Source organism: Pteronotus mesoamericanus, unplaced genomic scaffold (assembly GCF_021234165.1).
Source record: "Pteronotus mesoamericanus isolate MK-2021 breed Mesoamerican mustached bat unplaced genomic scaffold, CSHL_Meso_final scaffold_54, whole genome shotgun sequence".
NCBI classification, from domain to species: Eukaryota; Metazoa; Chordata; class Mammalia; order Chiroptera; family Mormoopidae; genus Pteronotus; species Pteronotus mesoamericanus.
The window spans coordinates 19,764,014-19,784,661 of record NW_026555321.1 but is presented as its reverse complement, the minus strand read 5'-3'; the positions used below and the strand labels follow the sequence as shown (position 1 = coordinate 19,784,661).

The 20,648-nt window shown below is 42.8% G+C and overlaps 1 protein-coding gene across 1 annotated transcript in view; it reads left to right on the top strand.

The window, feature by feature from the left end:
- Positions 1-20,648, top strand: part of CPNE4 (copine 4) — a 299,611-nt gene that overhangs the window by 269,551 nt on the left and 9,412 nt on the right. The window contains exons 10-12 of the mRNA XM_054595926.1: positions 6,644-6,777; positions 15,393-15,447; positions 18,361-18,412. Of these exons, the coding sequence (XP_054451901.1) occupies positions 6,644-6,777; positions 15,393-15,447; positions 18,361-18,412 (241 nt within the window). The remainder of the gene's footprint in view (positions 1-6,643; positions 6,778-15,392; positions 15,448-18,360; positions 18,413-20,648) is intronic.

Sequence of the window (20,648 nt, the reverse complement as noted above, 5' to 3'; positions counted from 1 at the left end):
GAGAAAAAGGCCCAGGAGGAGGTACTGACTCAAATGATTGGGCAAAAAAGGTTACAAGATTGCGAGTAATTATCCCAGAACCTAAAGAGAAGTCAACGGGTGAAGAATACAAATCAAGGACTGGGTTATGTGATGAGTAGGCACACATCTTTGAAAGAGCACTTTTAGCAGAATGAGACAGGGAAGACCCAGGAGTTAGGGTGTAAACAGAAGGTAAAGAAGTAAACGCAGCAGGATACAACCATTCATTCAACAAGGCTGACAGTAAAGGGAAGCCAAGAGTGGGAAAGGAGGATGGCAACATGAGGACTGAAAAAAGGGGAGGTTTTAGGCCAGAATTTGACCAGAGCAGAGGAAAAGGTCAAGGGGAGAGAAGGAGATACATGCGGCTAAAAAAGAGCCCTTGTCAACGATTCTTATTCTTTTTTGGTCGCCTGGACCACTTAGGAATCTGATCCAAGATCTATACTGTCCCACTGGAAAATGCACACACTCCATTTTGCACACTATTTTGGGAGGCCAAGTGTGCCCCTGAGGACAATCCTTGTTCCTCCTGTGAATCGTAAGAACTCTAGGGTAACCGTGTCCTCGCAGTCTTGGAGGAGGTGGATGCAGGTAAAACAGAGACCATGGGGAGAGGGGTTGTGTTCAATATGGTTGGCACATGGCACAGCAGCTCAAAATAAAACTAGATACTAGAATCTCATAGACAAAATACAAAATTACAGACAGCATAGAGAGACAGACACCATAAGGTATTTGGAAAGAAAACGGTAGAAGAATTAAATGTTTCCTTTGAAAATTACTGCTTTTCCAGATGCACGAAAATATTCGTTGTGAAGCAGATTTTCACAGAGACACGTTGTAAGCAGGCTCTATGTCCAACAATAAGATAATGGCTGTGTAAATTACAGTACCTCGTTGACGGGGACTGTGGCAAGGCCATTTTAAATGATAGTTATAATGACTGGAAAGAACGTGGGGACATGTTTATGACGAAGTGTTAACTGAAAAAAAGAATATAAAGCAGAGCCACCCTACGATTACAATCATCTAAGGTGTTTAAAATATTTGTCTACATAGAAATGATAACTAGAAAGGAAAATAAAGAGGAAATATGACTTATTAGGCTCGTGGAATCTTTGAGGGACAAGGATTGTCCTCAGAGTGCTCTTGACCTCCCAAAATTCTGTGCAGAATTGGTGTGTGCATCTTCCAGTAACAGGGTATAGATCTTGTATCAGATTCTCAAGTGGTTCACATGACCCAAAAAAATCATTTGTTTCTTATTATTCTCAAATGAGCATTTTTATTGTTTGCAATTTTTAGAAATTAAAGATGGTATTTCTTTCCTTAATCTCTGATTTTATAGTCTACATTTTAATAACATAATGTAATATAATAGTATAAACTAAATGTGGCTTCTCCCAGATTAACCTTGAAGCCTAAAAAAAAAAAAAATCACCTGTTACAGGTTCTCTCGGGAAGTCTTTTCTAACCCTGACCCATTTAGGGTGTCCTGTGTCCATGCTGTGTTCCAGTTTAAATCTTAAGTCTTTATTTTATATCCCAGATTAAACACTGACAGATTCTGGTGTAGACCTCTGAGAAATAAGAATGAGCCCTAGGTTGAAGAGGGAGAGGAATGCTTTGCAATTTTCAGGAAATTACCTCGGGAGTTTCTTCATCGAGTCTAGGTTCCTATTTCTTTGTTCCCTTTGGAGTTGTGAGGAAATAGAAAAGCACAAGAATTTAACCTGTCATTTAAGAAATGATCCTGAATAGACAGAATATTCACCTGCAGGTTCCTTGTGTAGGTCCAAATGGTATACACATAAAAACCAGAGCTACTCCAGCAGGTGATACTGCAAAGGCTGACTGCGGAGGGATTGGGCAACTGCAGAGGTTGGCTCACAGCAGTTTCCCTTAGAGAACATCCAGGAGGTTCCCAAATGGCCCATGTGTCACAGGCAGTGAAGGTATCTCATTAAAAAACTAAAAATGCCCAAAGACAGTCCTGACCAGTGTGGCTCAGTTGCTTGGAGCCTCATCATCCAGTAAACCTAAAGGTCCCAGGTTTGATTCCTGGTTAGGACACGAGCCTGGGGTGCAGGCGTGTCCCTGGTGGGGCATGTGCCAGAGGCAACCAATGGATCAATCAGTGTTTTTCTCTCATATCTATGTCTCTCTCTCTCTCTCTCTCTCTCTCTTCTCCCCTCCACCCCTCCCTCCTCTACTCTCTAAAATTAATAAGCATGTCCTCAGGAGACAAAGTTTCATCATTCGCCCCCTGCCTTTTCCAGAAAGCAGCCCCCATGCATTGAGGGCTTGGTGGCAGGAGGGAGCATTTTGCATTCTTACATGACAGGGTTTTGCCAAGCTGCTCCCCAGCTCTGCTTAATGATGAGAGAGGCATCTTGGGCAGAAGGGGAGAGCCATGGAGGGAGGGGGGGGCGCCTGTTCTCGAGCTGCCTGCTGAGAAGATTGGAGCACATACTAGAACCATGGGCTTTTGTAAATAAATGCTTCATATTGGAAAATGAATACGTGGTAGCTCTGCAAGCTCCCTCCATTCAGGACACCAGGCATCAGCAGCCACCTCCACAAATGAGCAATTTTCAGTCATTTGCTTGCTTTTATTTCTCAACTCTGTCCCATCTTTAACTGTCTCCCTGTTGCTTTTTAAAATAAACAGGGAGACAGTAACCTTTCATTCTCTTCTTTTTTCACTTATGCTAACTATAAAGGGCACAGAGAATTCTTGGTAGAAGGCTACCTCCTGCAGATAGATATTTTATCTCCCACTCCATCAGGGAGACTTTAGAAACCATCTCTTGCCAGGAAAAAAAAAATCTTTAGGTGCCACATACTTAAGACTGCCCATTACGCTCTAGTCAAGTGATAAAATATTTTCATTATGAGCAGTGGGAACTACAGAAAGGGGTAGGGGATAAGCATCATTGGTTTATTTCCTTATGCTTCAGGTAATTTTTAAGTTTGTAGCCCTTGCTCAAAGCTTTATCAGTATTCCCGAGCCAGAAGAGCCTCTGTGGTTGCCAGACACAGGGGCCATCTCCATGGGAAAGGTGCAAGCCTGCCTGCCTGCCTGCCTGCCTGCCGCAAAGAGAGTGACTTTTCTATCAGGCATGTTGTGTGAATAGACAGCCCCCCCAAGTACTGGCAGCCCAATAGCAACCTTCTAACATTGATCTGCAGCTTGTCCCGCTATCCTCGGGAGATCATCTCCTCCATCCCTGAAGAGACCTGCCTGCTCCCTTTCCCTAATTTTCCTAAATGTGGCACCCAGTTCCACATTTAATCGGTCACCAAATCCTAGTCACTTTCCATCCTTAACATCTGCAATCACAGCCCCCTCCTCCCTATCATTTCTGCCCCACCCTAGTTTGTTACACATCAGGGCACCATTCCAAGCATGAGGATAAAGAGTCGATAGAAATGAAATGACATGGCAGGGCCAGGCAAGGGTGAGGCACGGGAGGCACCAGCGTGCACAATTTAAGCAGGCGCTGACTCTCAAGATCGTGCAAGCATAGGGTCAGCTGAGAATGAGTGCCTTCCAGAATTTGTGTCCCAGTCACCTCTCTTGCCTGACCCTAGTGCCAGCCCCATGTTTGTTTGCTTGTTTTATTTTCAAACATAGTGTTGCCAAAATCTATGTGTGTTCAGCTAGAGATTCTCATAATACCACAACGTACTCCTTCAGGTGATGTACCTGGGCCCAGGTGTCACCACGGGGCGCCTGCATGCTTGGAGGACCTTGCCCATACCTGGGGAGGAAAGAGGAACAATTGCATCTCTTGAGTTATCCTTTTTTTAAGGAGGTGCCCCCCGCCACCGCTGGTCTTTATATTACCTGATTTTATTCTTCAATTTTATGTCAAGACACCAGCATGTTTCTGCCATCACAGGATGCCCTTGACACACGTAATTAGCACAAGGGACAGTGGTCAACTGCCGTGTAGAGAAGCACAGGTAGGGGAGTGTGGCGATCCATGGCGAAGGGCATCAGCACACTAAGGAGTGAGGTGAGCCGTAGATACTCGGTAGTCCTAAAGTATCCACACTTGCCAATGACTTGCATTTTAGATGAATTGGAGCAGAATCAAGGTTATCTCCATAACAACATTCTCACATTCTTTAGAAGCCTCTAAAGTTCTACAATGTTATCTTCAGTAGGGGAGAAAGAGGAGGCTCTATACCTCTGTTTTTCCCAGCACTGTTTTTAGCTTTGAAACACATGTGCGAGGTACCATTGTCGCTTACATGTGTCTCCTCAGGACACAAAGGCTGAGAGTTGTGGTCCTGTGTGTTCGAGCTTAGGAACCCCAGGAGACTGCTAGGTGTCTGATTCCTGAAGCACTGTCTCTCGCTCACTTCTCGAGGGTGCCTCTTGGACCTCTGTTTGATTGGGCCCCGTGAGTGGGTTCTGAAATGCTTCTACCTCCTTCTAGTTCACAAATACCTGTAGGTTTCCCCCGCAACCACCGAGTCATCATCAGTCCTTGAGTAAAAGGACCATCAACTATTGTCTTCCCCTTATTTTCACCAGTGGATCAGCTCTCACCTTCCAGCTGAAATCTATCTCATAAGATACTGGATTTTAGCGGTCCTTTCAGATCACCTCCAGTCATCCTCAGTGACGTGCGGCCACTGTTGTGCAAGCAGGAGCACGCGTACACACCCACACTCCAATTGCCCTTTTCCTAACTTCTACAACTGATTTGACCACAAAGAGATCTTTATTCAAGGCCATTCTTCTCCTAAATTACGTAGTTGCCTCCTGGTTAGGCTCCCTTCCTCCAGGTGAAATCCTGTCCATTCCTTGTAAGAATAAACTTACCCATGAGACTTCCCCGGATGCTGGTTGCAGACCTCCTTGCCCCGCTTGGTGTACACTCGTATGACAGAGAAGCAGAGTCTCTGGAGCCGTATAGACTTGCGTTTAAACCAGCCCCCTCTCCTTTGACCTGTGTGACTTTCATCATGTTTGGGTATCAGTACCTTAATCAACTAAAAGGAATAACATTCTCTACCTCCCAGAGTCTTTATGGACATGAAGTAACAATATCTATAAAGCAGCTAGTGTAGTTTCTGACACAGAGTAGGGCTTTAACAAAGGCTACCCCTCTCTTCTTTCCTTCATTAGCTCTAGTAAGGACATCTATGAGGGGTAGGAAAGTACTGTGTCATTTTTCCTCACATGACCTTTCCTTTGGGAACACTGGTAGTACTAGCATTTTATCAGTTGTTACTCCCTTGTTGAAAACATCTGGGTATTCCGAAAGTAGAATTTGTATCCCGTTTTAATTTATTTTCGACATAGTCCTAGGGAGGGGTGAAGGAAAAAATCAGTAAGAAAATATATAAATTTATTTAAAAAAGAGATTATAAGTAACTTAGAGTTAGCTTTATCTCTTCCAGTTACTTTGATTCTGTTGCAGGCTTATAACATAAAACATGGTGACATTTCTTCCCTGTCAACTGTGCTCTTCTAGGCTGAACAGACAGGACATATAGCACATTGTCTCTGTCCTTCTGAAAATAACTTCTCACTTTAATAAATCCAATGAGACATTCTAGTTATTTGCTATAATGGGATTTTGCCAAATATTATACAGATAACATTTCCTACCCACAAAATCGTAAGAGAAAACAGAGACTTTGTGTCATTAGTAAGCCAGTGAGTGAATTTTGCTGAACTCCAAAGAAAATGGAAAGATGCACCATAAACCTTTCTTTCTTCACCTATAATTCTTTTCATTTTAGTCCCTCCCTCTCCCTCCCTACCCAGCTTTCTAGAGATGTGTTTGCTGGGTTAACATTTATTTAAATAGTGATAGTGTTGGAAATCAGAAAGAATTCCTTCCTGTTTTTATAGCCTTGAGGCTTAAACATTTTTATTGTTGTTGTTATAAAGTGTTGGGTGAGTCCATTTTTTATTTACATGATGTTGGGGGTCCGAAAAAATTTAAGAAGTTCAAGGATAATGACTGCTTGGTGGGAAGACAGGTCTTGCTTCTCCATTACCTATTCACAATGCCGTAACATTCAGGCATCTTCTCTGTTAGAGGCAGCAGTTCTTACTTGAATGGGAACCAAAAGCTGAATGCCTTACACAGAGCTGCTCCTTGCAGAAAATTTATTATAGCCACATCAACACATCTCTCTTCTATCGGCCCCTAATAAAAATACACCAATGGCTTCCTTAGATAGACCGCATCTTTAACACAGAATTTGGCTTTAAGGGATTTGACCTGTGCTCCAAGATGGCATTGCCCTGCCAGACAGCACAGACATGTTTTCTTAGTGAATTATGATATTACGTCCTTGCTGCCTGGTGACATGGATCAGCAGCCGCTGGTCTTTCTGACCTGTGTGTCGATCTCAAGTTCTGTTTTGGAAAGGGACAAGAGTGGGCGTGGGGGATGGACATAGAAGGCTACAGAAATGGTCTCAACAAGAGTTTTTTAAGCTAATTAATTTTTTCTCTAACTCTCCTCATTGGTAGGATATATACCATGCTGCTGTTTTCCATCTCAGGCCATGTCTCTCTGGTGCTGTTCACAATTTCCATGAGATGCATTCACTTTAAGTCTACCCATTCTCCTGTGTTCTCTTCCAGGTAGCTATAGATTTCACTGCCTCAAACGGGGACCCCAGGAACAGCTGTTCCCTGCACTACATCCACCCTTACCAACCCAATGAGTACCTGAAGGCCTTGGTGGCTGTCGGGGAGATTTGCCAAGACTATGACAGGTATGAGACTTGCGGTCAGCTAAGTCCTTACTGTCTCTCTGTGGGTTCTGATGGTTTCTGGCTGATCCTTGGCAGAAGAATGGAAATTAAACTTAGCAACTCATCGTGTAGACACTCATGCAGAGACAGAATAAAACCTTGCCTCAAACCTAGAGAAACTGAGTTTCTGCTATGTCCACCTTGAGTTTCAACCAGCTCCATCCCCTGTAACCTGTGTGAACTTCATCACCTTTGGGTGTCAGGATCTTCATCAACTTTAATATGTGCCTTGCTCCTCAAAGTTCGGTGCATGAACTACCAGCATTACCTGGGAACTTAGAACCTCCAGCCCCATTCCAGACCTACTGAATCAGAACCTGCATGTTAACAAGATGTCCAGATGAGCTGAGTATACGTCAGAGTTTGAGAAGCACCAGTTTATTAGATATTATTGCATCTAGTCCTCCCATTAACCCTATGTAGTAGGTATTACTTAGCAGAAAAGGAAAAGTGTGCAGGGAGGTTAAGTAATCTGTGCACTGTCACATAGCCAGAGGCAGGACTTGAATCCAGATCTGTCTCATTCCAGAGCTTAAGGGCACAGTCACTGTATTTCACTGACCTCCAAAGATGTTGGTACCTGTAGCAGAAGGCATGTGTCTACCTGTGTGTATGTGTGTGTGTGTGTGTGTGTTTGTGTCCATGCAAGTGTGTGTATGTGTTTACATAGGGCACATTATTTTGAGATCAGATGACCATTATATTTATTTTTACTTGATGGTAAATACTGACCTTTCCCACTAAGATAATTCCCTGTTAGAAGTGGTTTACATACATAACATTAAACTGAGTTATTTTCTGCATTTCCAATATTTTCAGACTGAGATGAAGTTGTTCGTGTGTTTGTTCAAGAAGGCTTTTTGAAGTATAACCAATGTAAATATAAATATGGGTAAATCCCAGTTGACTCCCCATTGTGATTATAAAACAAACCTAGTTAATGATGAACGGCGACTGATAGAATGATCTCGTAAGCCAGGAAAATGATGAAAACAATTCTATCCCTCAGTTTCAGAGAACATTTAGGGGATAGTATGATTTCTTTTTCATCTAGTCTCATCATTGGTGATAACTTATATTTTTTTAAAAACTATTACCAGAAGCACCATTAAGAATGACACAACCTAGGAACCAATAGGACAGGTAATAGGAAAAGCCCCATTAGTGTCCTTCCCGCTGGCCGGTCACTGGATTCAGCGTGGTCATTGCCAGTAACTCCGACGGGCGTGAGGGCCGTTGGGGAATGAATGGACAGGTCCGGTAAAATCAGAAAGCTTTAAACACTCGGGCTCTTGCCAACACTTCCCCCCTAAACACTTAGAATAGAGGGCAACGACATTTACATTCCCTCACTGAAGCGATACTTCTTATCTTTAACCTTGAGATAGTGATTGTGAAGATAACTTGTATTTTGGCTCTGATTTCCTTAGGCCCAAATACAGGAAGGATTCCTAAAGGGGTTTGTAGCATATGGAGATTTTTACCAAAAAAAGGAAAGACTGACAAATTGGATCTTGGCTGCCGGAAACTTCTCTAAACATCCTCAGGACACCAAAACAGTCGTTCCCACCCTTCCTTCTGTCAAACACACATGACACACACACACAAATGATCTAGTATAATAGTGTGTACCTAGAAGACAAGGAGGAAGGGAAGAAATGTCTCAGTGATCTTAATAACTTTTAAATTCTTGAAATGCTTATAAAAGAAGCAAAGTGGGTAAATGTACTTGATCCGTGTCGTACAGCAGGTCCTTAATAATAAAGCAGACTCTGACTCTTCAGGGGAGAAGGCTGTGTAGCAAGGAATTCCACAGAGGAGACTCGTGGGCTGTCAGAGAATGAGACGCTGACGGCCAGCGCCATGACCGTGGCCTGGGGCAGCCTTGCTGTCTGATGTGGAACAAGCTGCTAAACCTCTCTGTTCCCTGATCACCTCACATGCCAGATACAGAGACTCTAATTGGAATGACCCGTTCCTCGCTCAGAGCTGTTATCCCTTTGTAATGTGAGAGAGACAGAGCCTGGGGAGTATTTTGTATTCCCTCAAAAATACAGATTCAGTACAAACATCAGATATGACACCTTAGGGGTTATGTGAAAAATCATGATTCTTTTTAAAATCGTAATAGAATAATACTGAAGTTACGGGCCCCAACTGGCCCAGAAAATCAGGTTTCTTCAGCTCAGTGGGTCACATATAAACATATCTGTATGACAGCTCAGTGTAAAAATGGACAAATACCTAGGAAGAAGGCGAGGATTGAAAAGCCTGGGCACTCTTTTGAAAGACTCCCTGGCAGACGGTGTAAAAGCAAGCTGCTCTCTTGAAAACTGACAAGTGCCGCAGTTTCTCCTTTGTGTGGGTGGATAGGCAATAGACAGGCAGAGTCAGGAAATTTCCAGTCGGGCTTTGGTATTAATTTTTTCTCACATCAAAGCCAGGGAGGTTGATGCTCAGAAAGGAACCCTTGAATAAAAACTGACAGAAGGCACCGTTCCCCTCCCGCAGCGACATGGAGGTTTTTAATCCCTATGAGCCTTAGAAACTCCTCCCAGCCTCTGCCAGCCAGGGTGTCCTTCCTGCCTTGTACAGTCATCGCTAACAGGTCGTTACGAGGTGATCCATGAAGTAGAACAGCTTCAGAGATGTGTAAAGCTCTTCTCCGGGTGGCCTTGAAGCGTAGTTCCTTCCACATATCGGATCGTAAAGCCCAGAAGGAAACCCTGCCAAACTGTTGTCTCTGCAGCTCTGAAAGATGCCAGCGCTCATTCCCTCCCCTTGGACTCCACAAGTACATGTGCATGCACATACACGGATGCACACATGTGCACTCACGCACACATACATTCACATATGCGCACAAGCTCATATTTTCCCAGTTAGCTATAGACTTGCTCAGCTTCTGTAAACATCCTGGTCTTCTCAGTCTACTCAAGGCCAAGGTGATATCCATCCCTTTGTCCCATAGCAATGTGTCTTTGACCACCTGCCATGTTCTCTAATAAAAAGGCTACTGTCGAGAGAGTACAGATACTGAGTGCATTGCTTGGAAGTACAGGGTGCCATTTTATAAATGCAGCCACCTCAGACTGAGCCAAGGGCATCAGACATTAAGAGAGCACTTCCCCTCGGTGTGCTGGGTGCAGTGCTAGGAGGCGAGGTTAGAACCGAAAGCCAGCCTGACAGGTGTTTTCGAGTGCGGAGGGCACAGGTAGAAATCAGAAGGCAGGCTAAGACGACAGTGCTACCTTTTCCATCCTACCAACACCAGTCAGTGCTTCTCAACCTTGGCTGCATGCTGGAACCGCTCGGGAGGATTTAAAATAGACTAATGCCTGGGCTCCACTCCAGAGGCTCTGATTTAGTTAGGTGTGCATCCTGGGGAATCAGGAATTAGGTGTGCATCCTAGTGGTCATCCAGGGTTGAGACCCGGAGCTGTCAGGTGAGATGGGTCAGATGAAAAGGCTAAGAGCTTATGCAGGACCTACTAGGTTCCAGGCACCTCACATGGTGCCACAAAGACAGATGGAAATGAATAAAGCACAGCTGTCCCCCAAGTGACTCACAATCTCACGGGCGAGAAAGGCACATAAATAAACCACAGCCCAGCATGGCCAGGGCAGCGTTGGCCTCTCTAAGGATGGAGACTGCATGAGGACGGCCGGGTTAACTCTTTTGTGGGAAAAGAAGTGGCCGTGGAGAGCCTCCTGGGGATGGTGAATTCTGCTAGTTCTGCCCTTGGTTGTCTTTAGAACATGGATGAACTTACTCTTGCTACTCTGAGTCATTAGACCAGACCAACCAGGAAGGGCAGAGTCAGCAGGGGTGATAGAAAGAGCATGGGGTCCTGGTGACAGATGGACCTGGGTTCAGACCCCAGCCCTGCAGCCTCTATTCCCCTCAGAGTGACATTTCCTGGGCCTTGGTTTCCCTGAGTGCAAACTGAAGATTTCTCTAGCTTCCCTTGGAGAGCAATTGTAAGGATTAGTTAGTAAGGGGGGAGCTAGCACAGAGACGAGAAGTTCAGCAGAGGGATAGAGTCAATAATATTGTAATTACTATGCATGGTGCCAGGTGGGTACTTGAATTATCAGGGAGATCACTTTGTAAATTATTTGTCTAACCACTATTCTGTACACCTGAAACTAATATAAAATAATATGGAATGACAGCTATAATTGAAAAATAAGGTTGAAAATAAATAAATAAATTGATGTAGCCAAAAAAAAATAAAGTGTCTAGGTAACACAGGTTCTGCCTGTTGTAAATACTCAATAAATGATAGAGATAATATTCTTAATTTATTTAAAAAAATAAACTGTACACAACAGGGGAAAGAACTGTTGTGTCAAATTAAAGGCCATTTTGGACCAACGACCTTTAAAAAATTAGCTCATATATCCCCAAAAAGAATTTTATAAAAATGTGTAAGTTTCACATTTTTACTTGAAAGCTAACATTTTCCATCATGAGTTTAGTGACAAAGAATGAAAATTCTAGTGTATTATAAATATGAGCATTTAAATATAAAACTCTTACATAACTTTGTGAATGCAATCAGTTGAATCTAAATGCCACAGCTATTTGATACCCACCGGTACCCATTTAAAAATGCATGAACAAGCTTTTCATTTTGAGTTGAGAATCTTAATTGTTTTTTTTCTTTTTCATGAACTCATTTTTCCATTCCCTACCCCCACAGGACTTCATCATAATGTATCTTTAAATTTTTTTTTGAAATTCTTTTATCAATCACTTTATCACACATTTCTATCATAAATATAAGAATAGAAATTTTAAAATTTCTAATTTCTAAAATTTCCTGTGATGAAAATATTCAAAGCACTTTAAAAATATCTTCTAGTTGAGTTTTATTTTATTTAATCACTATTAGTGCACAATTTATCAAAAGAACAAATATATTAAAAATTTTAATATCTAATTATTGCCTATAAAAATAAAACCTCCTAACAAAACAGATTGGGCTTTTTTTTTTTTCAATTAGTTTACTGATCTGTAGATGAATACTACCTATTACCAGAGTGGGAGAGTCTAACATCAATTTTAATCCAATTTTTTGTTTTTATCAATGTGAATGCTAAGGAAACTTGTTCTTATAAGTAAGCATGTGGTAATGGAAAGAGTTTGAGTAGCAGTGCAATTCAGTTCTAAAGTTATAGGTCAAAAAAAAATCATGTAATGATCTATTACCAAAATATATTTTTAGTGATCTACCAGCTGACATCAGCACTTACAATTTTTTTAAAGCAAAAATTGGCAACTACCTGACTTGCAAAACGATTTGTTTCTAGTAAATCATTCACATTTATCATTGTTCCTGTAGAGTTTTTTACGCCGTGGAGCAATACACCATGGTGGTTAAGATTTAGAATGGGTAAAGGAAAAGTGTAATGAAGGAAAGGTGTGAGTGGAGAACAGGCCTTTCCATCACAGGTCTTCCTAGAAGATCAATTTCAGCAAAGAATGCATAGGGGAGTCGAGAAACTGAATACTGATTTCCCTAAAACAAAAAATGAACAAACAGCAAAAAAAATGCTCTTACATCCACAGTGGGGTTTTGCATTTCTGCAGTCCATGTATCCCACTTTTAAAACCACTGTTTTAGAAAACAATCTTTATTAAATATCTAGGTGTTCTCAAATGCCATTTTGCTCTGAGTTTGTCTCCATTTTTCTCGTGGATGCAGTAATTTGTCTTTGCTTTGATTACCCTCTTGCTTTATCTCAAAGCTTTCCTAACAGGAAGGGTAAAAATGGTGGTTGAAGATGAATCTTCCATCTGGAGAGCCTTTGACTAAGGTCATTCCCACAGAAGTTCAGGACAGTATACTCATTAACATTGAAGACCATAGTCTCTTTTACTGTATTTTATACTATTTTATTCCAACAGTAAGAAATATTGCCTTTTCCAATGTGGTGATATGCCCCTGAGTTTTCCATATAGTCAGGTTTCACCAATCATTTTCCCAATAGTTGCAAAATGACCCCTTCACTCGGGGCCGCGCAGGTCCAACCTCAAGTCCTTGGATGTGCTGGCCTGCTGATGCTCACTGTGTGCCCAACTTGCCTCCTCTTGCCTCTTACATAATAAGATTCCTTTCTGCCTAGTTTTATTTTTAATCAGGAAGAATGATGTTCAAACCCATTGTGCTCAGGCTTGAAATTTTTTCTTGAGTATGCTTATTAGCTAGAGTCTTTACGGTGGCCAACTTCAGAGGATTGCTGCTCCTACCCTGCCCCGCCCCCGCCCCCCCAGCTCATTAGTTCATCTTGTAGATGAGGCATTTTTCCCACCTCCATACTTTTCAAACTGAGTTACATAACAGCACATCCTGCTCAGCAAACTTCACATTCCCACAGGTAGCTGACAAGGTGTAAAGGAATATCATTAAGACTGGAACACTGGTTTGCTGATTAGAAATGGGTGGAATCTTAGATCCCACCCTTCCTAAACTCATCACAGAAGAAGATAAAATAAAGGGTGTGGTGCCTCTTGGGTTTCTGTTTTGGCTTCTGATCCAAAAAACTAGGACCCATCCTCCATCTGGGAAAGTTTTCTTCCAGACCTAACTGGAAGGTACCCATAAAATTCCTCAACAGAGTCCATCCCATACCTGCTCGCCCCTGTTATGGTTAAGGAGACATTGCTGAGGCAAAGGATTTCATATTACCAAGGACCAGAAGTATTTTTTCTCAAAGCTGTGGCTAACCCTTTATAAGCAGTTGTGATTTTCTATTTATCAACATTAATTCCTATTCTAATACATGCTAGATGCAATGTACTTGCAAAGCTCAGATCTACACAATAGTGAGGAAAAGGGGGAGTTGGTGATTTTCTGGAGAATTTAGACTTTGATTTCACAGGATTCTGGCTTCCTTGTATCTACCAATCTCTACCACAAATATGGTCATATTGGCTGTGTTTTGGTAAAGTTCTATCAAAGCCGTTTTGACTACTGATGATCTTTAAATCAGACAGAGGGTGATGGGTGAGAATCTGACTGTGCTACTTTGACCTCTCAGGCAGCCGCAGGGTGGGATTGAGGTGGGGAGAGGTGGGCGTTCCCTTTTGCTTACAGAGATGCTGAGGGACAGTGAGTTCTAACCGAAATTTTCTTTTCTCTTCAACTAACTACGCAAAGAACTGAGAAATGTAGGGATTGTTCCCAGAACAAATCTCAGTTGTGTTTATAATAGGAGAGAAAGTAAAAGGTAAATGGCAGGAGAAGGACATGCCCTCTGACAAGAGCAATAATCTGCTGCTTCCATTGCAACAACCTCTGACGGCACAACATTTGCTCAAGGGTAGTCTTACTAGTTCTCTGGTCAGGGAGCCTTGCTGTTGGAAGTGCCAGACGGACGTCACATTTAATGCTGTATGTAATGGTTAATTTAAAAAGCATGGCCTTTGGAATCACACAGTTCTCCCTGGGAAACACCTTACAGTTTCTAAGACTTTCTTAGTCTTTCTGAGACTCAGTTTATTCACCTGCAAGATGGGAATAAGAAGTAGGTGCAACTTCAAAGGTTACTTGAGAATTAAATAAGCTTATATATCACCTAGCATAGTACCTGGCACATTGTATATGCCAATAAATTTCCATTCTTCTCTCCATCCTCTCACCCATTGTACAGTAAAGTTAGAGTTAAGATATAACATACATGAATGAGTAAGTTGAGAGAAATTTCAAATAGCATAAGAGAAACCAAGCCAAAAGACATATAGGTGACTCTCATTGGTTTTCACAAGAATTTTTCTTCTTTAATAATTCGATTCATGCATTATCTAGTCATTAAATATTTATTAGGCACAAACTCTACGGCAAGCATCATCTTGAAGGTAGGGGCAAGGGGCAATTTGAGACAGGGAGGCAGTGGATATATAAAGATATTTATATAAGACAGAATTCCTTTGAACTCAGAAGACAAGAAAAGACATGTTACACAATTTATTGCTTGTATGAGATAAAGTAGTGGATACGATGAGTTCTGTAGATGAAACCAAGTTCTGCCAGTAAGTCAGCCTTCCAAGCTTTCCATTGCTTTTTAATATCCCCTTGGATTCAGGCTTGTCTGGATTTGAACCCTGGCTCTAACTAGCAGCGTGATCTTGGACTAGTCACTTTACTTCCCAAGGCGTTTCTCCACTTGTAAAATGGAAATAATAATCTCTCCCTCTAAGGATTTAAAAAGAAAATATATGTCTAGCACAGTCAAGCATAGGAGTTAACCTTATTCATGATCATTTTTCAAAGACACCAGAATACTGGGGTCAAGGAAGTGAGGACATCCTGGGACCATTTTATTCCTTGGTTTCAAGTCTAGCAAAAAGTAAGGGAAGAAGTGCATATTAATGTCTGTAATGAACCCGGGGGGTTATTTCTTGGTTTTTAATTACCCATGCTATTGCTGTCCCCTGTCACCACAGATCACCCAGAAGCATGAGTCAGCACCTGGCATAGCAACATACCTAGCGAGGTAATTGGGTTCATGTTTTTCTTCCTCATTAGATAATAAATAAAGCAACTTCTTTTTTTGTTTTTAAATTTCAGTGACAAAATGTTCCCAGCCTTTGGATTCGGTGCCAGGATACCCCCAGAGTACACGGTGAGTGAGTAAAAATGCTTTGCTCTCGCCAAAGGATAATTTGAGTTTCCTCCACAGTAGCCTCACTCCTTTGGCTCATGATATAATTATGTAAGTAGGACCCAAAGACTCAGAAATGGTCTTCAGAACCAGCAAGATTAGGTCCTCAGAGCCTGTCTTTTGATGAACCCCAATCTCCTGGTATTCTGAATGGCTCTTCCCAGAAGTCCAAAGGAAGGCTGTCATGGCTTAGCTTCTCAGAGATATGGTCAAAGGCTCAGAAAACGCTCAGGAGGCTGACCTTCAGTAGTTCAGAACTTACCTATTCAGCTTTCCCCTAGAGAAAGATCCTATTGACAATACCAACTATGGAAGTCCATGGCTGCGAAGTCTACAGACTCCCTCATCCCAGTTCAGAGCACCAGTCTTGTGTGTGAGAGACACAGAGAAGTCCTAAGATTGACCCATTGTGAGGATCAAGAGGCTGAAAGCTTCCTATGAGAACATTGGGATCCTATTTGGTTTTGATACTGATTTCCATGACACAAAGAAGGCAAAGATTGTGCAGAGATTTGCACTGTAGTGGAGCTGAGGTACCTTCCTGTGGTAGACCAGATGCTCCTGTGGTAGACCAGATGCTCCTGTGGAACACTCTCCACAGAGAACTCAGGTCCCCAGGTGAGAGGGCCTTGGAGGAACAGCAGGGTTCCTGCCCCAGCCTCTCCAAAGTAAGTGCAGGCAACACTGTCCAGTCATCAACTTCTCTTTTACTGGCTATGTCTGAGTTTCAGAGCAGGAGGCAGGTGCTGACATTTACTCCCGCACCAAAGCTGTCAGGCCAAGGGCCTTCCCCTCCCCTGCCCTTGTTGAAAGAGGTAATCCATCTTCCTGTGACTTCCTGGAGTGGCATGTCCCCATGACCTTGTCTGCCTTGCATTCCACACTGGCCTGCCTGCCAGGTATGCCCACCAAATTCTAGAAGCATTTGTTGAAAATAGAGCACATGGGGAGGAAGAACATAGAACTGCAGGTGTTGACTGGTGGTGGCCTGGAGACATTATTCAGGCCACAAATGTATTATAGTTGACACTCAATTTTTTTTATAATTTAGGCAATTTCATATAAAATGTCACATTTCTGGCTTCTTTGGAAAAACTAAGATTAAAAGATTACACAACAAGAATTAGCCAGAGCTGAGGAGATGCAGTCCTTTCAGGAGAGGTATCAGCTCCCAAATGTGGGTGCACACCTTCTGCACAGAGTTTTGAGTCTCAAGATCAGAATGCACCTCAAAAACCACCAGTCCCGCTACCCAGAGATGCTTGAGCATCCCTACCACATCCCTGCCAGGCAGTCTTCCGGTCTCAGGGTGGCCCAGTAGGGTGGAGAACACCTTGTCCCAGGCCTCTTCTCATCCATGACATCTGCCTGGTCCCCCTCCAGGTGCAACTTACCCATCTTGCTGTTTTCTGGAGTCCTCATGCTCCCCGGGTCCCCTGGCTCCACCCTGCCTGTCAGCCAATGTCTTCTTCCTGCTGCCCCAGCAGGCTTCCCTCACATCTCCTCACTCTGCTGCCACTCAGATGCCCCCTGTTCCAGGCCTAATTTTCCCTCTGCCTCTGGCAGACACTGATGCTCTCAGCAGGTCAGGTACCCTCAGCAAGTTTAGAAGGTCACTGCAATTTACTTCCTTAAGATAAAATCTCAGAGTTTGCCTTAAATGTGAGCCACAGGCACCTCTGTGTTAGTTTACACTCTCCCCAGGACTGACTTTGAGTCAGAATCTGGATGTGAGTAGTTTATTTGAGTGGTGAAAGAAACCTCAACAGAGAGTGGGGAAGTGAGCGGAAGTCGACATAGGACATCCTGATAAGTCATTTATTGTTGTGGGCAGTAGGAACTTAGTTCTGCTTGGCCCCCTGGAAGGCAGTGTGGAGCACACACAGAGCCCAAGGGATAAGACAATGGGTACTGATACACTATTGCTTCTTGTCAGCCACTGAGGAAGGGCTCCTCCCAAGCGACATTAGTTCCCCAACACTTTTAGCCTGTCACTGGGGTAAGCAAAAGCAGGGTGTGGAGACCCGAGAAAAACTTAAGGTAAGTAAAGCAGGTAAGGTGGTTGGAAGTCAGCTGACTTGCCTGGAAGAGCTAAGGGCAGGCACCAACAGCATCTGCTCTGACCCCTGCGAAGAAAAGAGGGGTCTTTTCACACAGTGACTATTTTCTAGCCCCCAAGAGAGTCATAGCTTGGAAATAACCTTTGAAATGGAAGTCTCTGTAAAATCCCAAATGATCCAACAATGTCCAGGTGCCAGGACTTCCCTTCTGTTTTATCGGATTTTAGAAAGAAAGAAAGAAGGTCAACTGTCATTTGACCTTGTGATGGGTCCTGCCTGGTAGAGGAACTAGTGTTGCAATATTAGAAGGTACATTACTTTATCACTTTTCCAAAAGAAGAGTCTGTTTTACCTGTATATATGTCACAAGCCTGCTGTCCTAAAGAATGAGCCTTAAGTGTCAGCAGGAGCAGAAGCTGTTAAAATCATCACTATGTTGAACAGACGTGGTGTGAGTTACCATTTTTTAATCACAGGATCCTGGTAGAGCTCAGCCAAATCTGATCCTCCAGCCTGTGGCCAGTTCTTTCTGGAGGACCATTTTTCTGAAATCTCATCTTGGCCTTTTTTTATATACATTAGGGGTCTTCCTTCTGCCAGCATTTATCTGATTCTAGAAAAATTTCCTGTCACCTCAACTCCACAGGAAGCTTAGAATTCACCCTCCATCTCAGAGCTTAGCGTGATTCTTGCTGCTTAACCCATAATAAATGTAACGGGCATTTGTTTGCAAACTCTTCAACCCTCTGCCTCCTCACTGGATTAAAGATGTAATTCTTCTTTCTTCCTTTTTACAATTTTAATGGGTGTCTAGGTCTCTCATGATTTCGCAATCAACTTTAACGAAGACAACCCAGAATGTGCAGGTAAATTAAAACGTAAAAGCAAGCCAGAGTCTCACAGCCCTACTGTTTGCACGTTGCCCGTTTTCGTTTCTCTCCTCTGATGCAGTACATCAGTTAAGATTGTCCATAGCAGAGAGGTCAGTTTTTCTGGATTCAAATAGACTGTACTACTCCAAAGGCCACAGAGAGCCATAACAGCAGAGCAGAAAATTAAGAGGTGACAAAGGCAGCGCAGAAGTGGTCTTGAGTTTATAGCAAGAATGTTGATTCCAATTCTGGATTCCTCTGGCCAAAAAACACGGGGGGAATTCATCTGGTGAGCAGTGATGAGCCCTCTTTCTGCTCTCCCAGTTTCCCTCAAGTGTTTATTTTTCACAACTTCCTCTCTATGAAGGTGTAAGTAGAGGTGTGGATGGGGAGGACATGGAAATCATTTGACACTTTCGACATGTTTACAAAGGATACACGGCCCCAGTGACTTCCAACAAGTAGCTTCACGGGTTTGTACCAGGAAAAGGTTTCTCAAAGGCTTTGGTCCGTGTTCCATTATTTCCAGGTAGAAGTTCCCCAGCACAGATCCACAGAATAATGATGGTGACGTCTATGATGATAAATTTCATCTTGGAATTATTTTCTCTGCTGAGAAATAGAGCCAAGCACACCTGTTGCTAGGAAGCTTGTAAGATATTTTTTATAGTGAAATAGGTAGAAATGTCCATATCTTTCTCCTCCTTCTTGTCAAGGAAGAAGGGGGCTGAACGAGGGTTAATTTGGATCCAGTGGGGTGTGTAGAGCATCTATCAGTTTCTTTCACCAAGTCAGCACTTAATGTCCAAGTGCATGACATCAATATCATTGGGTCTGCACATAGGAACCTCTGAGACCCGCTCTCCATTCTTTCTTTGTTCCCTCTCATGATCCCTCACCCTGAACTTATTATAGCTTATAGTTCACACATCCCTCACCACCCCCATTCTTGATCTCTAAGAAAGGGTTTTCACCAGAGCAGAACAAAACACATGCCCAGGGTTCACCAGTCTCACACTCTTAGAATTCATCTGCCTGTTATTTTTGAAAGAGAAATCCAACTGGCTTATCTTAGGTAAAAACATAGGCAAAACTCAAGAACCAAAATAAGTAAAGAGCTTCTGTTGAGTGTCATTTATCTTGAGAAGCAAGCTACAAAATGACATGACATATGTCTTTAGAATAACAGGCTTCGGGGCAGAGCAAAGAGAATACAGTATTTTCAATGGGGAAGCATGGGTATAAGGGCAGAACACACAAAACTTGCTTATTCAAAATACTCAGGATCCAGTTGGCAATACATCGTGGCTGTGGAAAACCATTTCAGGACCAGCATGCTATTTCAGGAGAGAAGGCGACAAAGGATGGACTAAGACAGGGAAAGGCAAGAGCTAACACAGGCACAGACACCAAGAGGAGCCATTTGAATAAAATTCATTAGTAGCTGGACTCTTGTGGGATCATGAGTATGACATTAAATGTGCAGTCAAGACTCACAAAAGGCCAGAGAAGCTACATAATCAGGACCATCCCTTCCAGCAGAGTCCCACCTTTAATATTTTTCTGGCTCATGTGGCCTCAGGATGGAAACCTCCTTTAAATGAAAGGTTGACCATGATGATGAACATCACTCATGTGTACTACAGTCCCCAGCAGACAATTATGTCACCATTTGCTCCTTCATCAGACATGTGGTGTGCCCAGCGTGCCTCGAGGTCTTTGAGGGAGTAAGCCACAACTGCTTCCCACAAGGACTTTAATATCTGGAATGATGCTCATGTATACATACACGTAACTCCTGTATGTAGACGAGGGTGGTATATACCACAGTAGAGTCAACAAAGTGGTGTGAAGACTAGAGAAGCATTAGCACTGACTGCCTAATGGCGGAGAGCACAGCCCTTAGAGCCAGACAGACCTGGGTTCCCATCCTGAGTTTGCTGTGTGACCTGGAGCAGATCATGTAACCCCTCCAAGCTTCAGACTCTTCACCTGTAAAATGGGTATAACATCTATTTCATTACACTATGAGGATCTAATGAAATCTCATGTGTAAAGTGGTACATTAGGGAAAAGTTTGGGAAAAGGATTGCTTTTGTATTAAGCTGTTAAAGAGAATGAGTTCAGTAGGGGGGTACAGGCAACAGTGTGGTATTTTTTTTATCCAAAGATCATAAATGTGATATTAAGAAAGACATCTGGGGAAATTTAAAGCATTATTTGTGTGTGT